We start from the raw sequence: 22508 nt of genomic DNA, 5'->3' as shown, positions 1-22508 counted from the left end.
TCTTCATTCACTCCACACACAAGTGAATATGTGTTTTACATAAAAATACACAATAAATTAATTGGCAAGCAAAAATACGCAAAAAAATGAAGCCCATGTCATTTGCGATGGCAGTAGGTTGACAAGTGCAGCGTTAAGATAACTGAATAGAGTTATTCTGATTTGACACATTTTCTTTAGCATAGTGGTAATTGTAGCAGACTACTCTTCAAATGCACACAAATGCACTCTCTTGTGCATTTGTGTCTAACTGTGTGTGTGTGATTGTGTGTCAACATTGCTCTGGTTTGTTTTGAGCAAATAAACTGCTACAACATTCAGATATGACCTCTACTAGACTGCATGGAGGCGATTGACCAGTGAGATCTATTTGTTTTCCAGGCATTTCTGCCATTGTCCATTTCTATCACATTACTTTGACAGAAATTGAATTTCCTGTGATGCATTTTTATGTATCCTAAGTGCTGTCTGTTCTCACTGGGAATATAGCATTTCGTCTGGATTGATGGTGCTAAAACACTTTAGGCAGAAACAGGGAAATGGATATTATTTTAATGTTTGTATCGACTTATATTTTCACAAAAAGCTTCATATTTGGAAATTTCCACTCAGGATTGGAGTGAATGTATAGAGGACAAACTTTATCAGTTTTCAGAAGCCACTTTAGACTTCCCGTCTTGTTGATTGTCATCTCTAACCGTAATGGCAGGACAAATCAGGACATCACTTGACTTCTTTTATTTACAGTAGAAGATGTTTAGAGACAATGATATCAGCAGAGATACCGTGGTTCTATTTCAGACATCTGCTGGAGACAGGCTCATGTCTAGCCCATCTCGTTAAACACGCCATGGGTCCCGTATGGGATATTGACAGGCACCTCAGCCCTGCCCAGCTCTATGAAGGTCTTGGCATCCAGAACCAGCAGAAAAGTGCTTTTCTCCTGGAATAAAAAGATCAGTTATATCTGAGATCACAGAGAACTGTTCACTGTAATTGCTGCTTAACATAATTGTACACAAACATCATAAAATTGAAGTTGAAAAAGGTTTGGGGATTTTTACTACATACTTTTCTGGGTGTAATAATGACAGACAAGACCACTCCATCATCCTCTTCAGTCGCTCCGGGGGAAGCTACAAAGACAGGCTCAGACGGGTACAATCCAGGGAAACGCCACACCTGCACACATTACAATTTATTTTGGAGATTTTTCAGACTATAAAAATCCTGGCATAAATAAGTGCTGGCAGTCAAAAGGAGAGAACAGGTTGGGTAGAAAGAGACCTTGAGTTCCTTTGTGTGGACGTCCATCTTGAGCAGAGAGTCACTGAAGACGTGTCCGAAGCCACAGGAGTAGAAGTAGCGGTAGGGGCGGCCGTTGTACTGAGCATAGTTGATCTGAGGGAACTCCAGGCCCCCATACTGCAACAGTGTGTCATCGTGCAGCTCCTCATGGGTCAATAACACCTGAAAACAACATTGAATAGAGATTATATAACAGTATGCACAATAACAAGGCAAAACAAGTCGCTATATGTCTGAACAACTTATCTACTGCACAATTGACTGACTTTTGACATTGTCCATCAGGCCATAATCTTAAACCTTTTATATATTGGCTTTGTATAAATAGAATGAGGATAGATAGATAGATAGATAGATAGATAGATAGATAGATAGATAGATAGATAGATAGATAGATAGATAGATAGATAGATAGATAGATAGATAGATAGATAGATAGATAGATAGATAGATAGATAGATAGATAGATAGATAGATAGATAGATAGATAGATAGATAGATAGATAGATAGATAGATATGTAGAACTTGGTTTAGGGCCTCAAAATGTATAAATGTGTAATTTTAAGATCGCCACATGGTGTGAGAAAAAAGCAATTTCTGCACAGAACTGTGGGCTCTCAACATGACATGTTTTTAGCTGTCGTACGTCGATGCACTACATTTGCACACCCTGGATTCACTGTCTACTCACGCCGGATAATTGCACTGAGTGAGTGACTGTGTGGGAGGCCATGGGGTCCTTTTTGTCAGAATCATAGGCCGTTTTCTTTACTTGGTGTTGTGCAAAAACAGACATTTGGCAGCTTTTTCTGCTTTCTTTCAACACGTTTGCCGTGTACATATGGTTGATTATGATTATGACCACATATGCTTTACCTCCTTGGGCTTGGTCTTCACTGCTGTGGCTGTGTATTTGTTGAGTGTAATGAGATTTTGGTCCAGTGGAGTCTGTTCATCCACATTAAGAGGTAAGACGTATCTCCTCGGAAGGTTTCTGCACAAGTCATTGTAAAACTGAAAATAGAATAAAACAAAAAGATTACACTCGCATATATTGAAAAAACGCTTAATGAGTTTTCATTGCTGCTCAACAGTCCAGGCTCTACTGTGGTACTGGAAGTCCTGAATGACTCAAAATGGCATTCGTAATCAGCGTTGGGCAAGTCAATTTAAAATTGTAATATGTTTGTATTACATATTACTGTTTCGGAAAATAGTAATAATGCCATGGAGCAAAAGTGCAGTCAAAGATTTCCTTGTCCTTCGCTTTCGCAGATCTTATACACCATTGTACAACTTGATTTGACACGCTGCATTTTATTTGGGGGGAGTTTGGCTTTTGTTTTCCCCCATGCTCTTGTAACTTGAGTTACTTCAATTGTAATGACTAATATATTCTGGTATTTTGTGTAAGTATTAGGTTATATTCCTTAGTTACTGAAAAAAGTAATATATTTTTGTAACTCATTACTTTTGTAATGCGCTACCCCTTCCCTATGTGTAAACCAAGCATAATAATCCTATTTAAAATCTCCATAGGCCTTTTGAAAATCATTAATATTAAGGGCGTAAAAGATCAAAGGCAACTAATCAGCTATGTGGTAAATTGAGACATTTTGTCATTTTTTAAATGTAAAATATCTGAGATATAGTCAGTAGTCAGCACATAGTTGAAGTAGTAGTAGTAAAAGTCAATGGAATTATTTAATGGAATTTTTACTACCAGCACCAGCCAGGCATAGCCTCGACTGTTGCTTTGAACAGTCCTTTAGTTTAGTTTAGTTTAGTTTATTCCGTCAAAAAAGCACAACGTCAATAGACCATTATTCTGTAAAACGAGACTGAAAAGACATAGGCTGGAGCTCAGTTTATTTTGCCTTCCCCTTTTACAATCTCTGATTTGCACATTAAGACAGTTTCCACTCACCAAGAAACAAGTAGACTACAATTACCAAAACATATTTAAGGCATACATTGCCACAGCTACAGAAGCTCATCTGTTGGCCAGGACACAGGCAGACTTTCACTCCCCGTGAGATTCACCTGTCACTGCATTGGCCCTGTTGGGCCAAATGTCACTGTGACTGAATGCAGCCCACAATGGGTGCTCTTTTGAAGATTGTCTGACTATTCACGATTCACATTAGAGTGAAAATCTGAAACACTTAAATACTATACAGGGATTTACATTCAAAACGTTAGGTGAATTTGGTCCACAACCAGAGCGCCATTAAGTATCAGATTGTATAATTTTTTACCTTATCCATTTCTTCACCACTCTTTCTCCGAAGATTCTCCAAGGTGAACTCTCCAATTGCATTCCCGTCGTCTCCACAGCACATGTCCATCACCAAAAACCCATTGTCTTCGTATGCGTTTATCTGATGCAGGGTGAACATGGGAGCGCACTGGTATCTCACTTCACTTGTCTATCCAATAAAAAAAAAGTTGTATGAGCATGTTAAATAAAGTTTTTTTCTTGACTGGGCCTCCATTATATGCATATATTTAGCCATTGTGCGCCTAATGGGTATGCCGTGTAATGAGATGTGAGTAACAATGTATGAGGAAAGGCCAGACCATCAGAGTGCAGTTTCATCAAAATAAATAAGGGCGCGTGAAGAGATTAGCTTGCAATTTTTCTCCCTTGTTTTCCCCCATTCATTAGCTCCCTGTGCACCCCATATATTGCCTATGCCACAGTATTCAGCAGACCTCTCTTTGCAGTAGTTTGCTCTTGACCCACCTTGCCCGTGTGTTTGTTGACCAGGTGGAAGATAGTGTTGTATTTTGGCTCCCAGGTCATGACTTTATGGAAGCTTTTGCCCTGAATCCGGTACAGCATGAACTTAAGGAGATCCAGTTTGATGGGTTGCTCCACAAAAACAATGTAGTTCTCAGACATGACTGCGGAATAGAAAATCATTTAGAAACAAATACATTCTGTCAAAATGTGGGCATTGTACTGGGTTGTTTATGCCAAGTCCTCTTTCTCTGTGTGATTGTTTCATACAAGATTATGTGGAAATTCAGGTTCAATTTCATGCAATATCCTGCATGTTTCACAGTGGGAAATACACGTTGTGCCAGACATGTCAGTACATGGCAGTATTCAGTGTTAAAGCAAAGGAAATGGTAATCAAGCATAATCACTGTACTGTAGGTACAAGCAATTACTGTTTCCTGTTTTGAGCATTTAATCACTAAAGCTAATGTGTGTAGCACAAGGGCCTGCGTTATGGCTGGTTAGTATTCAAAATGCTACAGTCATTTCATAAGAAAGTTTGTGGTTCGAATCACGTTCTTATTGGTGAGAGATAGACGTGTGAGCGCATCAGGTCCATTAAGTAAGTTTGAGAATGTGATCCACGGGTGCTCTTCAAGGATGAGCCGGAGCAATAGTGAAAGCAGAAAAATGACTTGCTGTGGAGATGTGTAGAAGCAGTCAAAGAAAAATCTGAGGCACTTCCGTGTACAAAAATTAAAAGTCCTTTATTCTATCATCTGGACAGCCAATGCGTTTCGACAGTAGACCTGTCTTTGTCAAGGCGAAGGTTTGTCATGTTCTTACTGGTGTTGTACACCTGAGCAAGACACTTCATCTTCCTTGGCCTGAGTGAGTGAAAGATTGTTTGTGAGACCATTTGTGCAGAATGGCTACTGAATAGGTTAGCCCCAGGGCAGCTGTGGCTAGTTAGGTAGCTTCCATGGCCAAGTCTGTATGGACTACTCTGGACCAATTTGCCATGTTTCTGCCACACGATATTAAACATGTTTTTACTGCTACACTTGAACTACACTTTCACCATACGGTTAAGTAAGGGAAGGTATAATTTATTGATCCCCATCGGGAAATGTGCCCTTTGCATTTGACCCATCCTTCGATGCCACTGGGGAGCCTGGGGGCCATTCTCCAGATTTGCAGCCAGGCTGATGGTCAGAAACACCTGGCTGGAGGATTCACCTATTTTTAACGGAGTACCCGGAGGAAACCAACACAGACACTGTGGGAACATGCAAAGTCCACACAGAAAGGCCCTGCCCGAGAATCGAAACCGGCACCAAGCAGGAGAGCTAACTGCTGTGCCACCATGCTGCCCTTAATGTGGACTGAGCTTATAAGTTTCTCTGAAGAAATGATCTAAATCAAGCATTTTTTTCAGTCTCTCTGCTGTTACACTTAAAGAAACCATTAAAAGGTATAAGTCAATATCCTTCCGCCCAGTTAGGCCCTAGAGGAAATTCTCATTGGTATAGAGTTGGCTTGTAGGTGTTTCAATCAGAGTAAGAAAGTCTTTCAATAATAATATCAAAATGGTGAAGGCTGACACACTACATGCAGAGATGACACATCTAACTTCACGTAATAATGTAGTGACGTCGTTCTATTCAGTGCTGCATCACTTGTAAGATTTCACGGAGCCAGACAGTCTGGCACGTTTGGCACGTGAGGATGGTCTGTTAGAAATAAAAACAGTGATATAATCGGGATGCTGGGCCAGAATGAAAACACGCTCATTTAGCCCGAGCCTTGAAGTCGCATAGGCTGATTGGCAGAAGCTCTTTACTTTTTAGTTAATATTAGGCACACTCTGAAATCAATTAGCCACATCCAAACATTATTAGGCCCCAGAGGAATCCCTACGTCCCATCTATTAGATTTAATTGAACATTATAATCATAACATACATCTGCCATCTCTGAAAACAAAACCTTTTTTCCCAATGTGACCCTAAAGCAGATTCATACAAGATTGAAGTGTTTTTGTCTTCAGTTACAACATGAGGTAAATGAAAACATAATTTAATTCCAAAACACCATTAAGCATATTGTATTTTTCTCTTCATTACATTGGGAAATGTAATCACATGACAAATGTTACTTTGATTTACATTTGGCAACAGGAGGATAGTGCACTTCAGTATAGACTTAGTTGGGGGAAAACCTCATAAATCCTAATTCTCATAGCTATATGAAGTAGAAGCATGCAGACTATTTAAATTCAGTGTGGCCCGAGATTGCTTATGTGCTGTTTATCTCACCAAAGCTGTGGTAATAAGAAGGTTTCCTGGGTTCGGCGGCAGGGATGGAGCAGATTACTTTGGCCCCGCTCAGGTCTGCACAGTCTGTCTTTGCCGCTGTCTCATCAGGAGGAGGCACACGGACGATGTTGTAGAAAAAGCCTGTTTGGACCAAAAACAGAAAATACTAGATAATACAGAAGATTCACCATTGTAGAGGACGTTGTACAGTGAACCATACAATTTAAAATATGAAGCTAAAGACTAGTCTGCAATAAATGAGCATACAAATGTTTTTGTTGCAATACAAAGTTTGGATAGAATACTTTCAATACTTGTGCATGGAGGCATTTTTATCATGCACTCCTTCGTTTTCCAGTAACAGTTACACAGCACTTTGTTACATTTTATTGTGCTAAAGCACTTTTTAATCTTAACACTCGACTCAAGACTAGCAAATTATGTGATAAAACTAAGGCACAATTTAAAATAATATTTTTGCCGGCAAAGCAGTTCAGCCTGACCAGCACCTTCAAGTTCTACAAATAACAACCGACAAACCAACGCCATACTTAAAAGGGCGACCGGCACGACCTGTTGTTGTTGTTTTTTTCATGTACAGAAGATTCTGCAATTAGGCAAATAGACTGCTATTTGTAAATAGTATTGGTTTGAACCTTAAACTGTAAATGAACCAGCAAATATCAAATCAAAACCCAATGTGGCCCGCGGGTCATCACCCTAGCCCATAACTGGACAAGAGTGATGAAATATGCAACCCATAGGAATTTAACAGTTTCTTTTGATGCTGAATGGTGCAAATGCTGAATGGTGCAAAGTCCTCAAAATGACGCCCATAGCAGGAACAACTCATGTGACAGAAACTCAACTATAGCAGTAACTTCCTCAATGTGAGTGCAGTGGTGACATTTTAATGTCAGAGTTCCCAAAGACCAGATTTAACAGAATAATATTCAGTTAAAGAAGGGGTCATATTTGCCAGTTATTTACTTTATATTTTGAACTGCGTCTTGTTGATAGTTCTGATTATTGGCCTTTCATGTTTGTGTGTGTTTACTTTGCATGTCTTTTCTGTTTTATGACCTACCTTGTTTACCATAGGAGTTACCCATGTTGTATGTTGCCCCCTCTTGGTCATAATGAGGATGCGCGGTGGCAGAGTTCACTGCAACAAACTTGGTCCAGTCCACCTTAAATGCACAGAGAGGCAGCTTTATTGGCTCCTCTTGTTCTTGTTACCAAAGTTATAAATCCGCCAAACACGTGTGCGCAGGTGTTGCTGTCTTACCTTCTCCTTTGTCTCCAGACTTTGGGGATTTATCCGTCTCATGTAGTTGGTTTCTGTGCTGACATAATAGTCTCCCTTGTACTTGACAAAGTTCACACTGGCGTTATCTGTAGCTTCTGCTCACACATACAGAAAGCAGCAAGAATATTTTAAATTAACCTCAGCCCATCTATCTCGAAGATAAAAGTGAAATATACTTTGCGCTCAATTCTTCCCCCCCTTGTTTCTCAGATGTAGAGTCTCGCTCGGAATTGATCTTTCCATTTCAGACAACTGATGCACAGCGTTGCTCAAATGGACCCACAAACACACTTATTGACTTGTGTTCCCTTTACTTAAAGAATACCGCAACATAATGTAACTCCTGCTTCCATTAGGCGACAAAACACATTTATAAGAAACAGGGTCAAGTGCAATGGAGAAAAATATAAACATTTTGCTTTTCTTTTTATCTGTTCTGTAATTATGTTTATACTGCTTGTATTGCTTGTTTTGTTAGACAGCAAGTATATTTGGAGTTATTACAGTAAGCCATAACTGTCATTTCAAAGGTAAATGCTATGCCTAATCAGTTTGACAGTGTTTCATTGCTAATGTGGTCCTACTAAACTGTCAAAAAGCTGTAATGAAATATCTTTAAATGGAGATATACATACTGGGCATCTGGAACCGTGAAAAGAAGCGTGCAAAAATATTTTTGCATGGGTCAGGCAGGGCTAATGTCCCAAACTCTGATATCACGATGCGATTCTTTTCTTCGTTCTTGACGTACGAGTCACTCCGGAGGAAACGGCTGCTGTAGGTGACATCCCCATCTTTTAAATGGAACCTGTGCATCATGGCCATGCCGTCAAACCAGTGCACATATCTGTAAAAACACACAAGGAAATGTATCCATGCAAGTACTGTATAACATGGTATACCACACAGAGTAAGTTGTTACATATTATTCTAGCCTTGGGTTACTGTCCAGTGCACTTTTAACCTTAAACTTGAGTATGTGGAGATACTGTACTTGCAACAGGAAACTGCAAAACATCTCAACTTGGTTAAATCGAAATGATTTGCATTTCTAAGTCATTTTTACAGTGTTATTTTGTTTTGGGTTTCTGCTCCTATTGTTAATAATGACTTGATCAGATCAACTTGATTTGATTTATTTCCACATTGTAGAAACAATATCCGCATGATTACATCTGGTTTAAACTTACAGTAAACGTTCTCTTTTCTCTATTGTTGTGTACCTGTCATCGCCAAACTCAAACTTGGCAGGGCCGTTCCTGAGGAAGCTCCCGTTGATCCATGTGGGAATAGTGCCCTGGACTGTGGTGGGGATGGGGTCGGGCGTTTCTTCCACAGAGGACACGAGAGTTGCCAGGTTCTCCAGCCCGCTGGCCTGTGGGCACCGCTGCCTGCTGGGGACTGAACAGAGAACACAGAAGAACTGCCATTGATTATTTGCATTCAAACGCAGTACATCATGTAATCCCCCGAGATAAAAGCGAGGGGAAATCTTTAGACACTATCTGGATACAGCACAGAGCGAGAACAACGACTGAACTTTTAACCCCACCATCTTACACTCACACACCCTCTTTGCACAGGCAGGTGTGTATTCTCAATGGCCTTCTGGAGAGGAGCTTTAATCTCTTGTAACTTTGAACTTTCAGAATGCAGACGTGAGGGTAAAAGTTGCTCTATCTTTGTAAATGAATAGCATCCTCTTTCATTTTAGCTTTTTGCCTCCATTGATGTCATTTGTCTGTTTAGGGCAGGCAGTAATTTACTTACTAGCCTTAAGATTTAGAAACCTCCTTCAGCTCTTCATTTATGTAGGATTAGTCGTATAATATCTTGAGATTCCTTCTGATTATATAACACGTGAGACATACAGTATCTTTGCACCTAATTTAAAAATAAAGAAATGCACTGTCTCGTGCTGATAACTCTCTGAGGTCGTGCCCTGTGCATGACACCCGCACTATCTACCACATAACTGTTACCCAATAACCAGTTCCTGCTCATTACCTCATATCTGCACACATAATGGGAGTTGTAAAATATATATGAGCCAGGCATGATTAAATAAGTCAAGTTATGCTAGCCACATGCTGGGCTGGTTGCAACATCACAGGCATTATTTTGACTGTGAATGAATTGTTACTGCGGCCAATCAACGAGGCAGAAGAAATGTCCTCTCCCATGACACCAGTAGAACAGACAATAAAGCAGACAGTGTGCTATAAAAGATAACCACTCCAGGCTTTAGTGTGTTGTCTGTGGGCTTTTTATAGAGTTTATGGCAAATGAACCTTGGATTTGTCCACTTGCTTTTATGTTATTTAGCACAAAAAAAAACTAAAATAACATGTTTGAATGCTGTATGTTTTTTGTTTTTTTTTGTATTAGCAATAACGAGACTAGTTCAAAAGCGAGTGCTATTGCTTTTAACATTTTTCCCATGGTACAGCAGAGCCTCAATATAATGTACATGACCTTGCTGGGCTCACTGTTGTCTTTTTCTCAATTATTTTTTTATCTGAGCAACACGACAGCTGCTTCTCATCTTCTTAACGGCTGAGTCAGTCTAAGAGCTATTAATGAGACATTGTACATGTCCCTTCAAAAAGCTCATATTCGACGGGGAAGCGCAAGAATAAGGACGGTGGAAATGTCGTTTTTTTTTTGCAGCTCCGGATGGGAACACGAAAGAATAGAATTATGATTAAAACAAAAACTCTGCATGTTTCTGCTCTGGCACGTGTACCGTCACTGGGAGGCTTTGTGGACTCGGTTAAAACAGTGCATTGCGAACGTAGCCAAATCCTAATGCAATCCGTGCTCTGTTGAGGACTTGAATCAGTTTGTTTGTTTTATTCGTCCTTGTTGCACGTCATTAGGAAAAGGATGTACAAGTCTAGTAGTGGGAGTGTGCGAGACTCCTTAGGTTTTAGTAACAGTACGACATGTCAGGTTGTTTAGCAGCGCCTTTTGACAGACCAGTCTATATGCTCTATTTGCTTTGCCAATTCATTTAATCATGTTTTATATTTCCTACACTGTGGAACCTTCCAAGCCTTATGTTGCAAGAGCAACTAAACTGTCACAAAACACTGGAAAGGAAAAGAACAATACCAAACGTGCACATGCTCAGCTCGGCATAGACCAGGCAACTTTTGCAGGGGGATGAAAAAAAGAGAAGAAAAAGAATTTAGAAGAGGCCCTATTTAAATGGACTAGATGCAAATTGGTCATTTTTATACTCACTACTGACACCTCAGGTCTTATGCGTAACTGCAGCTTCTATATTAAGCTCGTGCATGACGGCACTTCGGACCCAAATTAACACGTTTTTGAGTGACAGTGCAGGATTTAAGAGGCAGTTGTGGTGAAAAGGTCTGAGCTCATTCTACACATTAGGACATTGCTGGAACATGTAGAGGGAGGAAAATGCATAATTTTAAACTCCATTTTTAAACTCCGTATAGTAACTTTAAACTTCATCTTTGGCAAGCTGGGGTCAAACCAAACCAGCAAGATCTCCATGGAGATGAACTGGTGATGCCATACTCCCAGAAAAGTTACAAAACTTGTTGCCTGTTGAGGCAAGCCCACTCCCAGTGAAGACACATCTTTTTTTGTTTTAGGTATTTTTCACCAACAAAAACATCAGTAACACAAATTGTTTGTATTTTGTTGTTGGGTGGAATGTTACACAGAGAGATTTTAATTTATCCTACTTTGTCATCTCTAGAAACAAACTTGCCATGTGTAGAGCGCTAGAAAGTATTTGACTGTAATTATGGTGGGCGTAATTACAGTAGCAGTTACAACATGTTTACTATATCTATACTATATCAAATATGTGCTTTGTTCTGTTAGTGAAAATGCTCTTTACTTACTGGGAGTTGCGGTCTTGGACATGGTGGACCTCTGTGCCTGTGACGAAAACAAATCGAGAATTTATACACACCCTGAAGTGACCTTCGCACCCTGAGCCAAGTTCAGAAAGTGATCGTAGAGAAATCCTCTCTACAATACACAAACGCAGAAGTCCAAAAATAGGTTGCGTTCACGTGACATCACAACATTCTAAAGAGCCCATAGTTTTAAATTGAGGTGGAGGCAACTGACGGTAACTATGGTAATTGTGGTAACTGACTAAATGCATATTTTTATGTCTATGTTTTTTGGCTCATATCTCAGTCATTACTGGAGGAATCCACATGAAACAAAAACTGTCACAAAGTTCATTGTCTCCTCTGTCAGCACATATGAGCTAATGTCCAATTATTTTATCCAAAAAACGTCAAAAAGTGGTGACAATATGCGAAAACATGACATAAAAATAATATCACAGGTTTGTGAATCCAATAACGATCAAATACTGATGAGGAAAAACATTTGTCAATTTTCGTTTTGGAGATTTCTTCCAAAAACTGCATTTCTCCCATAGAGTTGTATTGGCCCTGCCCTCCATCGGACATTATGACATCATCACATTCTAAATCGTGAACGCCACCTATTACTTCAAATCTCTCTATATTGATGAGTTCTGAGAAAGCCCTGTCTCAAGTGGGTCCTGAAAGTAAATACAATTACATAATTTAGTTTATTGTTGTACGTGATTATCCAGCCCATAAACACTGGATTATATATGGCACTTAGGGCACAGTGCCCTGAACCACCTATATCTAATCTCTCCTTTACATTACAAAACGATGTGGAAGAAGTGCTCATTTTTCTTCATGGTGCCATCACTCTACTGTAAATAAGTTTATACATTATTCAAGTGGGGCTGCTTACAAGAAAACGATTTCAGTATTTGATACTGTAACTGCCTGGAAAAACATTTTTGCAATATTTTATCAAATCATTTCAATGTTGCTAATTGAAAGCTTTTCAACAAAAACAAACAAAAAAACATGGTTGGAACTAACTTAAATGTTGCGTACATCTCAGTCACAATAAAGACCTCTGCGATATTTCTTTATGTTGTGGTTCGCACATACTGTGTCACCTGTATTGGGGAGTACATTGGGGAATCTGGAGTCTTCATCCACCCAACACCCAACAAAAGGAGTAAAGTCGGAAGCATGAAGGACTAAATATCGTCAAATATATTTAGTTGACGATATTTGCTGTCAAATATAGCATTTTAACCCACCTCTGTCACAGACACAGAGATTTGCAACTGCACAACTGACTGTTTAACTGACTACATATTTATATGCTGCTCCGTTACCCAGCAACCATAAACTTCTCCCACCAGGTCAACTATAACAGAGAATTTTTAACAACCTCATTTTGCAATACATTGTGTAGCCCTAGATTCAAGCCTTAAATAGTCATTCATGGTGCAAACAGATCCATGTCTCTGCTAAAAAATGCCACTCTCACGGCCTTGCATAATAAATACAGTATAATGTTGTAACTTCTCATAGACTACCACTAATTTAAAATCAAATTCAAAATGAAAGTGATTTTTTTTTCTTGTCGGCAAGTTTAGCAGCTCATTTGGTGAAACCAGCAGAATATAAATTATGAATCAAATATTAGTGTTTAACAAAAGTATCAGTTTTAGAAAGAGGGACAACACAGTGCATACCAAATGACGAGCAAGTGACCAATTAGATCCTGAACCCTGAACTTCTCATTCAAAGTCAGCGCTCAAAAATGCAAAAGTGGCGTGTTGATACAGAGCAGGGAAATACCAGTCGGGTCATGAAGAACTCCGGAGGTCTAATTAAATGAGAGTTCGTGTCCTGCTGTAATTGTTTGTGCCTGTCTAAAAGTTTTACATCAGCTCTACGGGAAGATAGGCATCGATGTTTGGATGTGATACATGTGTCAGAATGTAATCGGAAACACAGAGGTAGACGGTGGACACGTATGAACTTTCTGAGTGCATTTCCTAAATCATATTAACTTTCTACTTGAGTGAAACATAGAGAAAAGTATTTAAAACTCAACAGCAGCAGTGGTGATAATTGGAGTAGTTGTACTGTAAGGCAGCAATTACTGTTAGCGCTACATTTTGACTATTTTTCTCATGACATTTTGAGTTAAGAGTTGCAGCTGTTAGTCTATATAAGTTTAAATGTTTAAATTCAATAGTTTGCCTAGAATACGTAACGTAAGTACAGTAATATGAAATATTTATATTTAATGTCGCTCAGTCTGTTCCATTCCTTGTTCTTTTGATAAGGTGACTCTGCTGCTGCTGTGTCTGCAATGAACTGATTTTATGATGTACTTTAATGTATTATGTATTTTTATTATATCTTATCTTACACACAGTCACTTTAAAGGTACATTATGCCATTTTTTATTACAGAAAAAAATAGGTGCGTATATGGCCTTTCATATGGCCTCTATGACGCTCCTAGTTTTATTTAGGGTTTCTGGTATTCTGGATGGAATATATACAGTACGTAACCATGGAGACAGATCAATCAGCAGCAAAAATCATCCTGAAACCCTAAAATCAATTGATCCTGGAGTGTCCTAGAGGCCACCGAATGGAATGTAAAGGCGCCATGTTAACCAGCCATACAGCTGCTGGGTCACGGAAGGTCAGATATGTATTATAAACTTTTTTTTACCCCATAAAGTTGCATAATGCACCTTTAATGTGCAGTTTTAGACATCTTACAAACATGCTCTGAACAGCATGTAAGTCTTTTGTTAATAAATATGAATGCTTATGAACATGTTTATATTTGACCTTTATTTAACTCATCTTTCAAGAGTGTCCTGACCAAACGTGTTTACATTTTTAACAATAAATCGCAAACCTCATCGCAATTGCAAAACTTCCCGAAAAATCGCGATAACATACATTTCCAAAATCATGCCCATGCACTTCTGATGTCGCCACATAATGCAGAAAATCCCCCAAAATTGTGTGAAGCCCAAATGCCGTTGTAACATTGTAAATTTAGTTCCACTGCAGATGGCCGATGAGACTATTTCTACACTATCACAAAAATGTCTCTGTTGTGCAGCACACACAAGATGGTAATGCGAGCGGAGGAGTGTTTACAGACTTTTCCGCGCTCACATAAAGCTCACACGGAGTGGCACTCAGTTCAGTCAGGGAAACATGCTCCGGTGTAGAGTTAGATGCTACAAAGCCTGGGGGGAGTTTCACTAAATGAGGCGCTCAGCTTTGTTCTGCCATGGAACTAGCAACATGACAGACTGCACTCAAGTGAAAACCAACACTGCACACTGCTCTATGGCCCACAGTGAACCAGCAATGTCCAAATTTCGATGCAGGCTCGAAATAGCCATTAACTGATTTAATTTACTTAATCTATTTCTTCGCCTCTTTGTTGCTTCTATTCATTGAGCACCTCTGTTCATTATCTCGTGTCATCTGGCCCCGTATGAAATTAATGAATGCAAGTGGTTTAATCAGAAAATGGAAAAAGCTACGCATCTATTGGAGAAACCAGCCAGTAATAAGTTTAATAATGTTTTACAGATTTTTGAAGAGTCATTTTAATTAGCTTCCAATTAATTGCATATCACAAAAGAGAAAGGCTTACGCAAAGAGTAAACCACACACACATGCACGCAATTTATTTTGCTTTGGCTTTGTGGAGGTTTCCGTTTTGTTTAAGTGGTTTGCAGCCTTTCAGCCAACAAAGGAGCAGCCACCACCTCTTCCAGGCGCTGGGCCTGTCTTGCAATGGCAGAGCTTTACACTTGCTCACTGCCCGGTGCTTCAAATGTTTCTAGCCACTGAATAAAAATGTGCTTGTAATTCTGAAGATAATCTATGCAGCTACGTATTATACTTTCGTAAATCTAACACAGCTTGTAATATTTTGTTTATTCCGAGTTAGCTGTACCTTGTTTATTTTTTAACTTATAGCTTTATATTATTATTTATATATTGTACATCCAATTACACAATGGAGATCATTTTTTTCACTCAAAGTTGGCTGTAAATACTGTTTAAGTGGTGCTAGCCCACAGTTAGCTTTGTCCTTTAGCCTGCTAGCTTCTTCTTCGTGATTCCATTGCCTCCGACCCGGTGCAGGGAAAGCTGCAATTGTGGTTTTCTGGCCAGAGACACCAGGGGGAGATGAAAGACCCATTAACACTTGTATTACCCCCAGAAGGACTACGAAAAGGTAAAGGTAAACAAGTTACTTAGTTCTTCATTAAGTTAAAATGCATATGACACATTAGACAATTTTTGCTAAAACATAGTTAACACGAGATTTTGCTAAAGATTGTACCCAGCTTTCATTTGTTTGGCCATTTTTGTGATGTTTATGGTTTCACTTCCTTATTGGACACTGACAGGAAGTGACATAGAAGAATGTAAACGATTTTAAACTGTTGCCGTGCCGAGCATGTTAAGTCAATGGGAAATGAGTCAAACTGCTGTGGAATGTTACCTTTAACTATGTCATTTCCTGTCAGCAGCTTAAAAAATCAAATAAAAATAGCTTTTCTGCCCAACATTTCTTAACTAAAATTGCCGCTTCACTGAAATAAAATTGTATTTATGCAACTGGTGAATTTGCAACTGATGTTATCCTTCTAAATAAGTCATATTTTCAAAAGCATTAAAACCTGTCATATGCACTTTAAAGGGGCTTGATGCAAGTTCGCCATTTTATACTCACTAATGCCACCTCAGGTCATACGTGTAACTGCACCTTCTATATTAAGCTCGTGCATGGCGTTATGGTGAATAGGTCTGGGCTCATTCTACACCTTAGGACATTGTTGGAACATGTAGGGGGAGGAAAATACATAATTTTGACATTTTTAAACTCTGTATAGTCTCTTTAAGTTATGCAGGGAAGTTCGTTCTCTGCATTTGACCCATCCTCAATGCCGCAGTGAGCAGCCAGCATTGCCAGACATTGGCAATAAAAAATGCATTGTGACAGTGATTTATATTTTGATGCATATGAAGAAAAAAACTTTTCAAACAACAAACCTGGTGCACCTTTAGGCATTATGTCGCTGGACGACAAGGTTTGGTCTCAGAGCAGGGTCCCCGAGCGATGTAATGCCGTCATCCACTGCTCCTTACAGGTTACCCAGCGGCATTGAAGGATGGGTCAAATGCACAAGACAAATTTCCCTACAAGGACAGTAGAGTAAGCATTAACCTTAACCACACTCAGGCCTCAGTGTCATGTGCTCGAGCTCAAACAGTTGACTGAATGTCCTTCCCTGCTTTTCACGTCATTTCTCATCCAACTGTCTAATAAAGTACTAATAAAGCAGCTCCCCCAAAAAAGAAAACATGCACAATGGAAGTAATAAAGAAAAAATAAGAAATATAAAATCCACAACAAAATGTTTAAAAGTTTACAAGGTTATGATGTGCTATTGCAGTAAACTATTTGATATCTCAAATAAAATACCTTCTGCGTAAACTACTGCAAAGCATTTTACTCCATTTTCCCTAAGGCTGTGTCTCAATGAATCTGACTCCATTATGAAAATAAAGAGTCCAGTCTGTCTGGATCTAACTTAAACACACAGAGCGGGAGATAAACAGCTGCAAGGTCGACTAAACAGCTTAACACTAAACACTGTCACATGTCCTGATCTGACTTCTTTGGTCTCAAACCACAAACACCCGCTCTACCTGTTCACCGCTTGGTTATATAGATTTTAGCTGATATTAGTCACTTGACAGATTTATAATGTTTGCACGCTGAGTCACCTTAGGCTCTCGCTGACATGTCTTCACACTGCTCACTCGTCTTCCAGCACCCCTAACTTCTGTTCTCAACCAAACTTTCTTTAACTGCGACCTTGTGATGTGCACTCGGCAACATTGCAGTCTGTTCAGGTGAAGAGAGGGTGATGAGTGTTTAAGAAATGCCCAAACAATATGTTGGCTTCTACAGCAAGGGGGAAACTTTGTGTTTAACAGTCACATAATTTACCACCAATTACACCATCTGCTGTTAATAACGCTGCTTATTTATCATAGCCAGACTTTAGACTCTGACTTTGCTTCACATGGCAGATAAAATAAACCAACAGAGCTGAACCAGATGCCAGCTACCCATGCTCTTACGCAAACACGGCGGGCCAGGTACTGTACTGTTGTTAGGTGACTGCGTGATTAATTGCAACCAAATCCAACTCTCAATTTGAAGAGTTGCAATTATCAAATCGCCAAAAAAAAAAAAAACTTGGAACAGTGGAGCATTATGTTATGTCTAAGTTCTCTGAAAGGTTAATACTCCTGGACGTGTTAAAAAATATCTACTGTCAATGAAATATTAGTTAAACATAAATCACAATCTAATAGTCACAATACCCCAAAAAAAGAAACATGAAAAAAAAAAACACAATTGGCTATTTATCCAAAATCATTGACAAAATTATCAGCAGAAAAGTGAGACAAGGCATACAAATCACGGTAAAGTTAAGATTTATGGATATGTGTGAGGCCAGTTCTAGCTTTAGAATCAGAGTTTGATTTAAAAACATAAAAAAAAAGAAAAAGAAATTAGATAAAAATGCGTTGAGCAAACAAACTAAAGTTGAATGTTGAAGGTTATGTTGAATCCAAGTCTGATATATAAGATTGCAGCATCGATTCATATCACATTTTAGTATTCACTTTGTTTAGTATATCTAAATAGAATATAAAAAAGTGTAATTTGCTTCTTCTTTACTCTGAATCCAAGGCCAAGCGTGTCACAAAATGCAGTATTGTCATGTACAGGTTTGAGACACTATACAGTATAATACTTACCATATAGGGACGGTTCATAAGGCAAAAGACAGCCACAATCCTCTCATTGCTTCCCTCAATTTTTTATTCAATTTCTTTTTTTCATGCAAAGAACAAATAGCTTTTACTAATGTGGTTAATGGACATAGACAAGAGGCCAGACCTTTCCAATAAACCATAAGAATGCTTCCCACGCACTAAATTAAATTCAGTTACTCTAAATTCCAAACCATGCGCTGTTTCTGCCAATTCTGTGGCAGTAAACTCACAGTTAAAGCGCCCGACGAAAATAATTGAGTGTGACCAAAGATTACAATTTTGATAAGATTTTGATTAATCATCGACATTTCCACATTGGTTTCAAATTTTGTTTTGGTGCTATCTAGAAGACTGATCCTTTTAAATTAAAATCTAAAAAGAAAAAGGAGACGGTGGATGACTTTTACTTCACATGGGAAGCGTTTCTAGAGTGCTTTAACAAATACAAACAAGCAAATGTGTGAATTCATTATTTTTGTTTTTTATATTAATATTATTATTATTGTTTTGTATGTGATTTTTTTCCCCCTTCCACAATAACTAATTTGTGTACAGCATATGTATATAGTTTATATTTACAAATGTACTTATTACTTATTATTACTTTCTGTATTGTTTTGAGGAATAATTACGGAAAAACCTCAATAAACAAAGAATTTGGGGAGGGGGAAAAAAAAAAAGACTCTTCTCCAGATCCATGTGAAGTGTTCCTTAATGCACACCTGTGGAACTGGCTACAGCGTCTGTCTATGGGCGGCCTGAGAACCAGAAGGACATAACAAGCCAATAGCAGAGAGCGTTTTCCATATTCGAGGGGGTCTGGCCTGAGGTGGACCACTTAAAAGACAGAGAGTGTCCTGCCGTCCCTCAGCAGAAGCATCCATCAACATGATCCCCATTGTGCTGGCCTCAGTGCTCATCGCTAGCGGTAAGAACATCTGGCTGACTCTAATTCAGTGTGTAATTGTTTCTGCGTCTTTGCAAATTTGACTGAGGCAGTGCGCGTGGGTCTGCAAACAGGGAGTCAGTCAGCACACTGTCTGTAGCGAGAAGCCAGAATTACTTCCCCATAACTAAACACATTTGGCATTTCTATACCGCCAGCCCTTGGGTGCGGCACCCCACCCATCGAGCCCCTGACGTCTCGTGTGGTCAACGGACAAGATGCCAAGCCCCACAGCTGGCCCTGGCAGGTATGCTAATGCCTACACACCTGTCAATGTTTTTCATGTTTTCTGGCAAACCTTGTGGACACAGCATCTGCTTATTAGATGTCAGGCCCACTGGAAATCCACTATAGAGGGGAAAACAATGGCTTACTTAGTACTAAATCAGCCCTCTGCAGCTATAAGCCTCCTGAATCATTTTTACCTGTCTTGGCCGCATCTCCAGATTTCTCTGCAATACGAGAGGGATGGAGAGTGGAGGCACACTTGTGGAGGATCTTTGGTTGCTGCCAACTGGGTCATGACTGCGGCTCACTGCATCAAGTAGGAAAACAGCACTGGCACTGTAACACAAGGAATATTCACATATATAATATTCAACCTAAATAAAAGTCAAGCATACTTGATATTAAACACTGATCATGTTTGCTCTCAAGCACCAAGCTGTCCTACAGAGTGTTTGTGGGGAAACACAACCTGATTGAGGATGAAGCCGGCTCCAAGGCCATCCTGCCCGAGAAGATTGTTGTCCATGAAAAGTGGAACCCCATCCTGGTGGCCCTTGGGTAAAGCAACACTTTATGTATTAATCCTTAATGTTGCTAACGTGAAACATTAGCAGCAGATCAACTGGTTAAGATCTTTAGCAATGGAAATGCGAATGTGAGCTCAAAGACAAGTTGTAGTCCTCTCACGCCACCTAGTGGTTAGGTAGAGGCCTGCGTCATGTGGTCATGTGTGTATCCTACAGTAAACTAGATAATGATTTCAAATGAAGCTTAGGTAAGGCTGTTTGTCAGTCCCAATGTTAACATAAATCTAAACATTTAATCTAAATCACAGTCACAATTTGATGTTTTATTGTTAATCCTGCTACTTTTCTAATGTGTAATATAATACTGTTAAATATTGTTTTACCTTGACAATATTATTTAGTTCATACAAATACAAATGTAATCATCATACATCAGCCAGTGGAAAATAACATTCAGTTCTTATTTATTTCTTATTTATGTTAAATCAGCACAAAAGGACATGGTGTTTCCAGACTGTATCTCATTGTGTCGAGATAACACGGTTGTTTTAAATTACCCCCCTCTCACAGTCTCTATCGACCTCTCTACAGAAACGACATCGCCATGATCAAACTGTCCGAGTCTGTGACTTTGAATGATCACATTCAGCTGGCGTGCATCCCCTCTGCTGGCACCGTGATGCCCAACCTCTACTCCTGCTACATCACCGGCTGGGGCAGACTCTACAGTAAGAAAAGTCTCTTTCTCATAAAAGCCTATCACAGCATCTGAGCAGCGTTTTCATCTAAAATGCCCTGTAGGAAGCTGGAAGCGTCTTACTACCTGCTGCGCAAAATAAATCAAATTCAATAAAGATATAAGGCCTGGCTTTCGTCTCAGGGATTACTTGTAATTAGAATATCTGAAGTTGACAGCGAGGGGTAGAAGCTCACATGAGTGAAAACTTGTAAAAGATTCAGAACGTTCTACAAATTTGCGTGACGATCTGGATGGAGGGCTGGAGGTGACATACTCGGGCAATTTATAGTTTTGGAAAGAAATCTCCAAACAGACAATTCACATATTTCGAATCCTGTCATTTCTGTAGCGAAAAGGGTTCTTTCAACTGTCAGACTGAAGAATGCCATCATGAATCCTTTTAGTTTATCTGAACAGACAGAAATGTAACTTAATGTGAGTTTTAGTTTCATCCGTAAATGAGGAAAAAACATCAGCAATATAATAATTGAAATGCAATTCTACCATAAGGTTCTGTCCCATTTAGATATCAGAACACAACCTATATACACACACACATCATCCATTCTGGTCTCTTGTACATATTTTCAGTGGTCGGGAATTAGACTGTTTGTTTTTCTAGCTGGAGGGCCCATCGCGGATAAGCTGCAGCAGGCCCTTATGCCCGTAGCAGACCATGCCACTTGCTCCCAGCTCGACTGGTGGGGCATCGCTGTCAGAACCACCATGGTGTGTGCTGGAGGAGATGGCATTGTGGCTGGATGTAACGTAAGGCCCTAAAATTACTCAAATTATTTGTACATTTATATCACATTATTATTTCATTGTGTAAAGTATCTAGAAAGTGTATTTGTTTTATTAAATGTGGGAATTTATCAATTCATTTTTAACTGTATTAAAAAAGTAAAGTAAAACATTTAGAACAAAGTGGCAGACCTATTTACTGAATGGTTACTTCGACTTTAAAGCACTCTTTCCAGTGGATCTGCTTGCTATTGCTGTATTTCACTTAGCTACAGGTATATGATGTCATAATGAAAGGCACACTCTTCGTGTATAGGGAGACTCTGGTGGTCCCCTGAACTGTAAGAACGCTGATGGCACCTGGGAGGTCCATGGTATCGCCAGCTTCGTCTCCGGCCTCGGCTGCAACTTCATCCGGAAGCCCACCGTCTTCACTCGCGTCTCTGCTTTCAACGACTGGATTGACCAGGTGGGTCAACTCTTGATTATAAACATAAAGATAAGAAATGGTTTTAGTGACTAACTCTAAATTGTGTGTATTTGCAGGTGATGATGAACAACTAAGACGGAAAGCTCAATAAAGACCCAATTAAAATGTGTTTGTTCTTTCTTTAAACAGTATTAGGATAAATACGTGAACAAAACGTCCGTAAATGTCCAGCAGATGTCCTCATTGTCTCACTTTATTCACTTGCACAAACTTGACCACAATTTTCAAGAGCAGCACCTTAATTCATGTCAATTCATTTCTCAATTTTTTCAGAGTGCCAGCAACACCCTGCCAATAATAGACTGGGGATCATCTTTGGCACCATAATCTGCCCTTTTTATCTGCCCCATCCATAAGGCTGTCAGACCTCACAGAGTTCCTCACTGTGCACTTATGGCTTATTCTCATAGAAATGCTGGCTTATTCC

General features: G+C 39.4%; 2 protein-coding genes across 2 annotated transcripts; one reads left to right on the top strand and one right to left on the bottom strand.

Moving 5' to 3' along the window:
• Window positions 1–826: 826 nt before the first annotated feature.
• bco2l (beta-carotene 15, 15-dioxygenase 2, like) lies at window positions 827–11563 on the bottom strand (the record flags this gene model as incomplete). Its single annotated transcript, XM_079570149.1, has 12 exons — window positions 827–943; window positions 1072–1182; window positions 1288–1470; window positions 2186–2323; window positions 3568–3738; window positions 4056–4216; window positions 6352–6492; window positions 7439–7541; window positions 7640–7755; window positions 8296–8507; window positions 8884–9061; window positions 11542–11563. 12 exons carry the CDS (start codon window positions 11561–11563, stop codon window positions 827–829), a joined length of 1653 nt encoding a protein of 550 aa, XP_079426275.1.
• Window positions 11564–19226: 7663 nt separating this feature from the next.
• ela3l (elastase 3 like) lies at window positions 19227–22255 on the top strand. The gene is made up of 8 exons (XM_079566052.1): window positions 19227–19335; window positions 19512–19600; window positions 19800–19897; window positions 20011–20139; window positions 20700–20836; window positions 21470–21615; window positions 21908–22060; window positions 22138–22255. Exons 1-8 carry the CDS (start codon window positions 19296–19298, stop codon window positions 22153–22155), a joined length of 810 nt encoding a protein of 269 aa, XP_079422178.1. The 5' UTR covers window positions 19227–19295; the 3' UTR covers window positions 22156–22255.
• Window positions 22256–22508: the final 253 nt, after the last annotated feature.

The sequence above is a fragment of the Gobius niger genome (genome assembly GCF_951799975.1).
Source record: "Gobius niger genome assembly, chromosome: 1".
In the NCBI taxonomy this organism is placed as follows: Eukaryota; Metazoa; Chordata; class Actinopteri; order Gobiiformes; family Gobiidae; genus Gobius; species Gobius niger.
This window is presented reverse-complemented; position numbering and strand designations above follow the sequence as displayed.

Coding starts and splice junctions, on each gene's coding strand:
- ela3l (XM_079566052.1), top strand. CDS start 19,296: ATGATCCCCATTGTGCTGGCCTCAGTGCTCATCGCTAGCG. Junction 19,336..19,511: donor CTCAGTGCTCATCGCTAGCG/GTAAGAACATCT, acceptor CTATACCGCCAG/CCCTTGGGTGCGGCACCCCA. Junction 20,837..21,469: donor CGGCTGGGGCAGACTCTACA/GTAAGAAAAGTC, acceptor TTGTTTTTCTAG/CTGGAGGGCCCATCGCGGAT.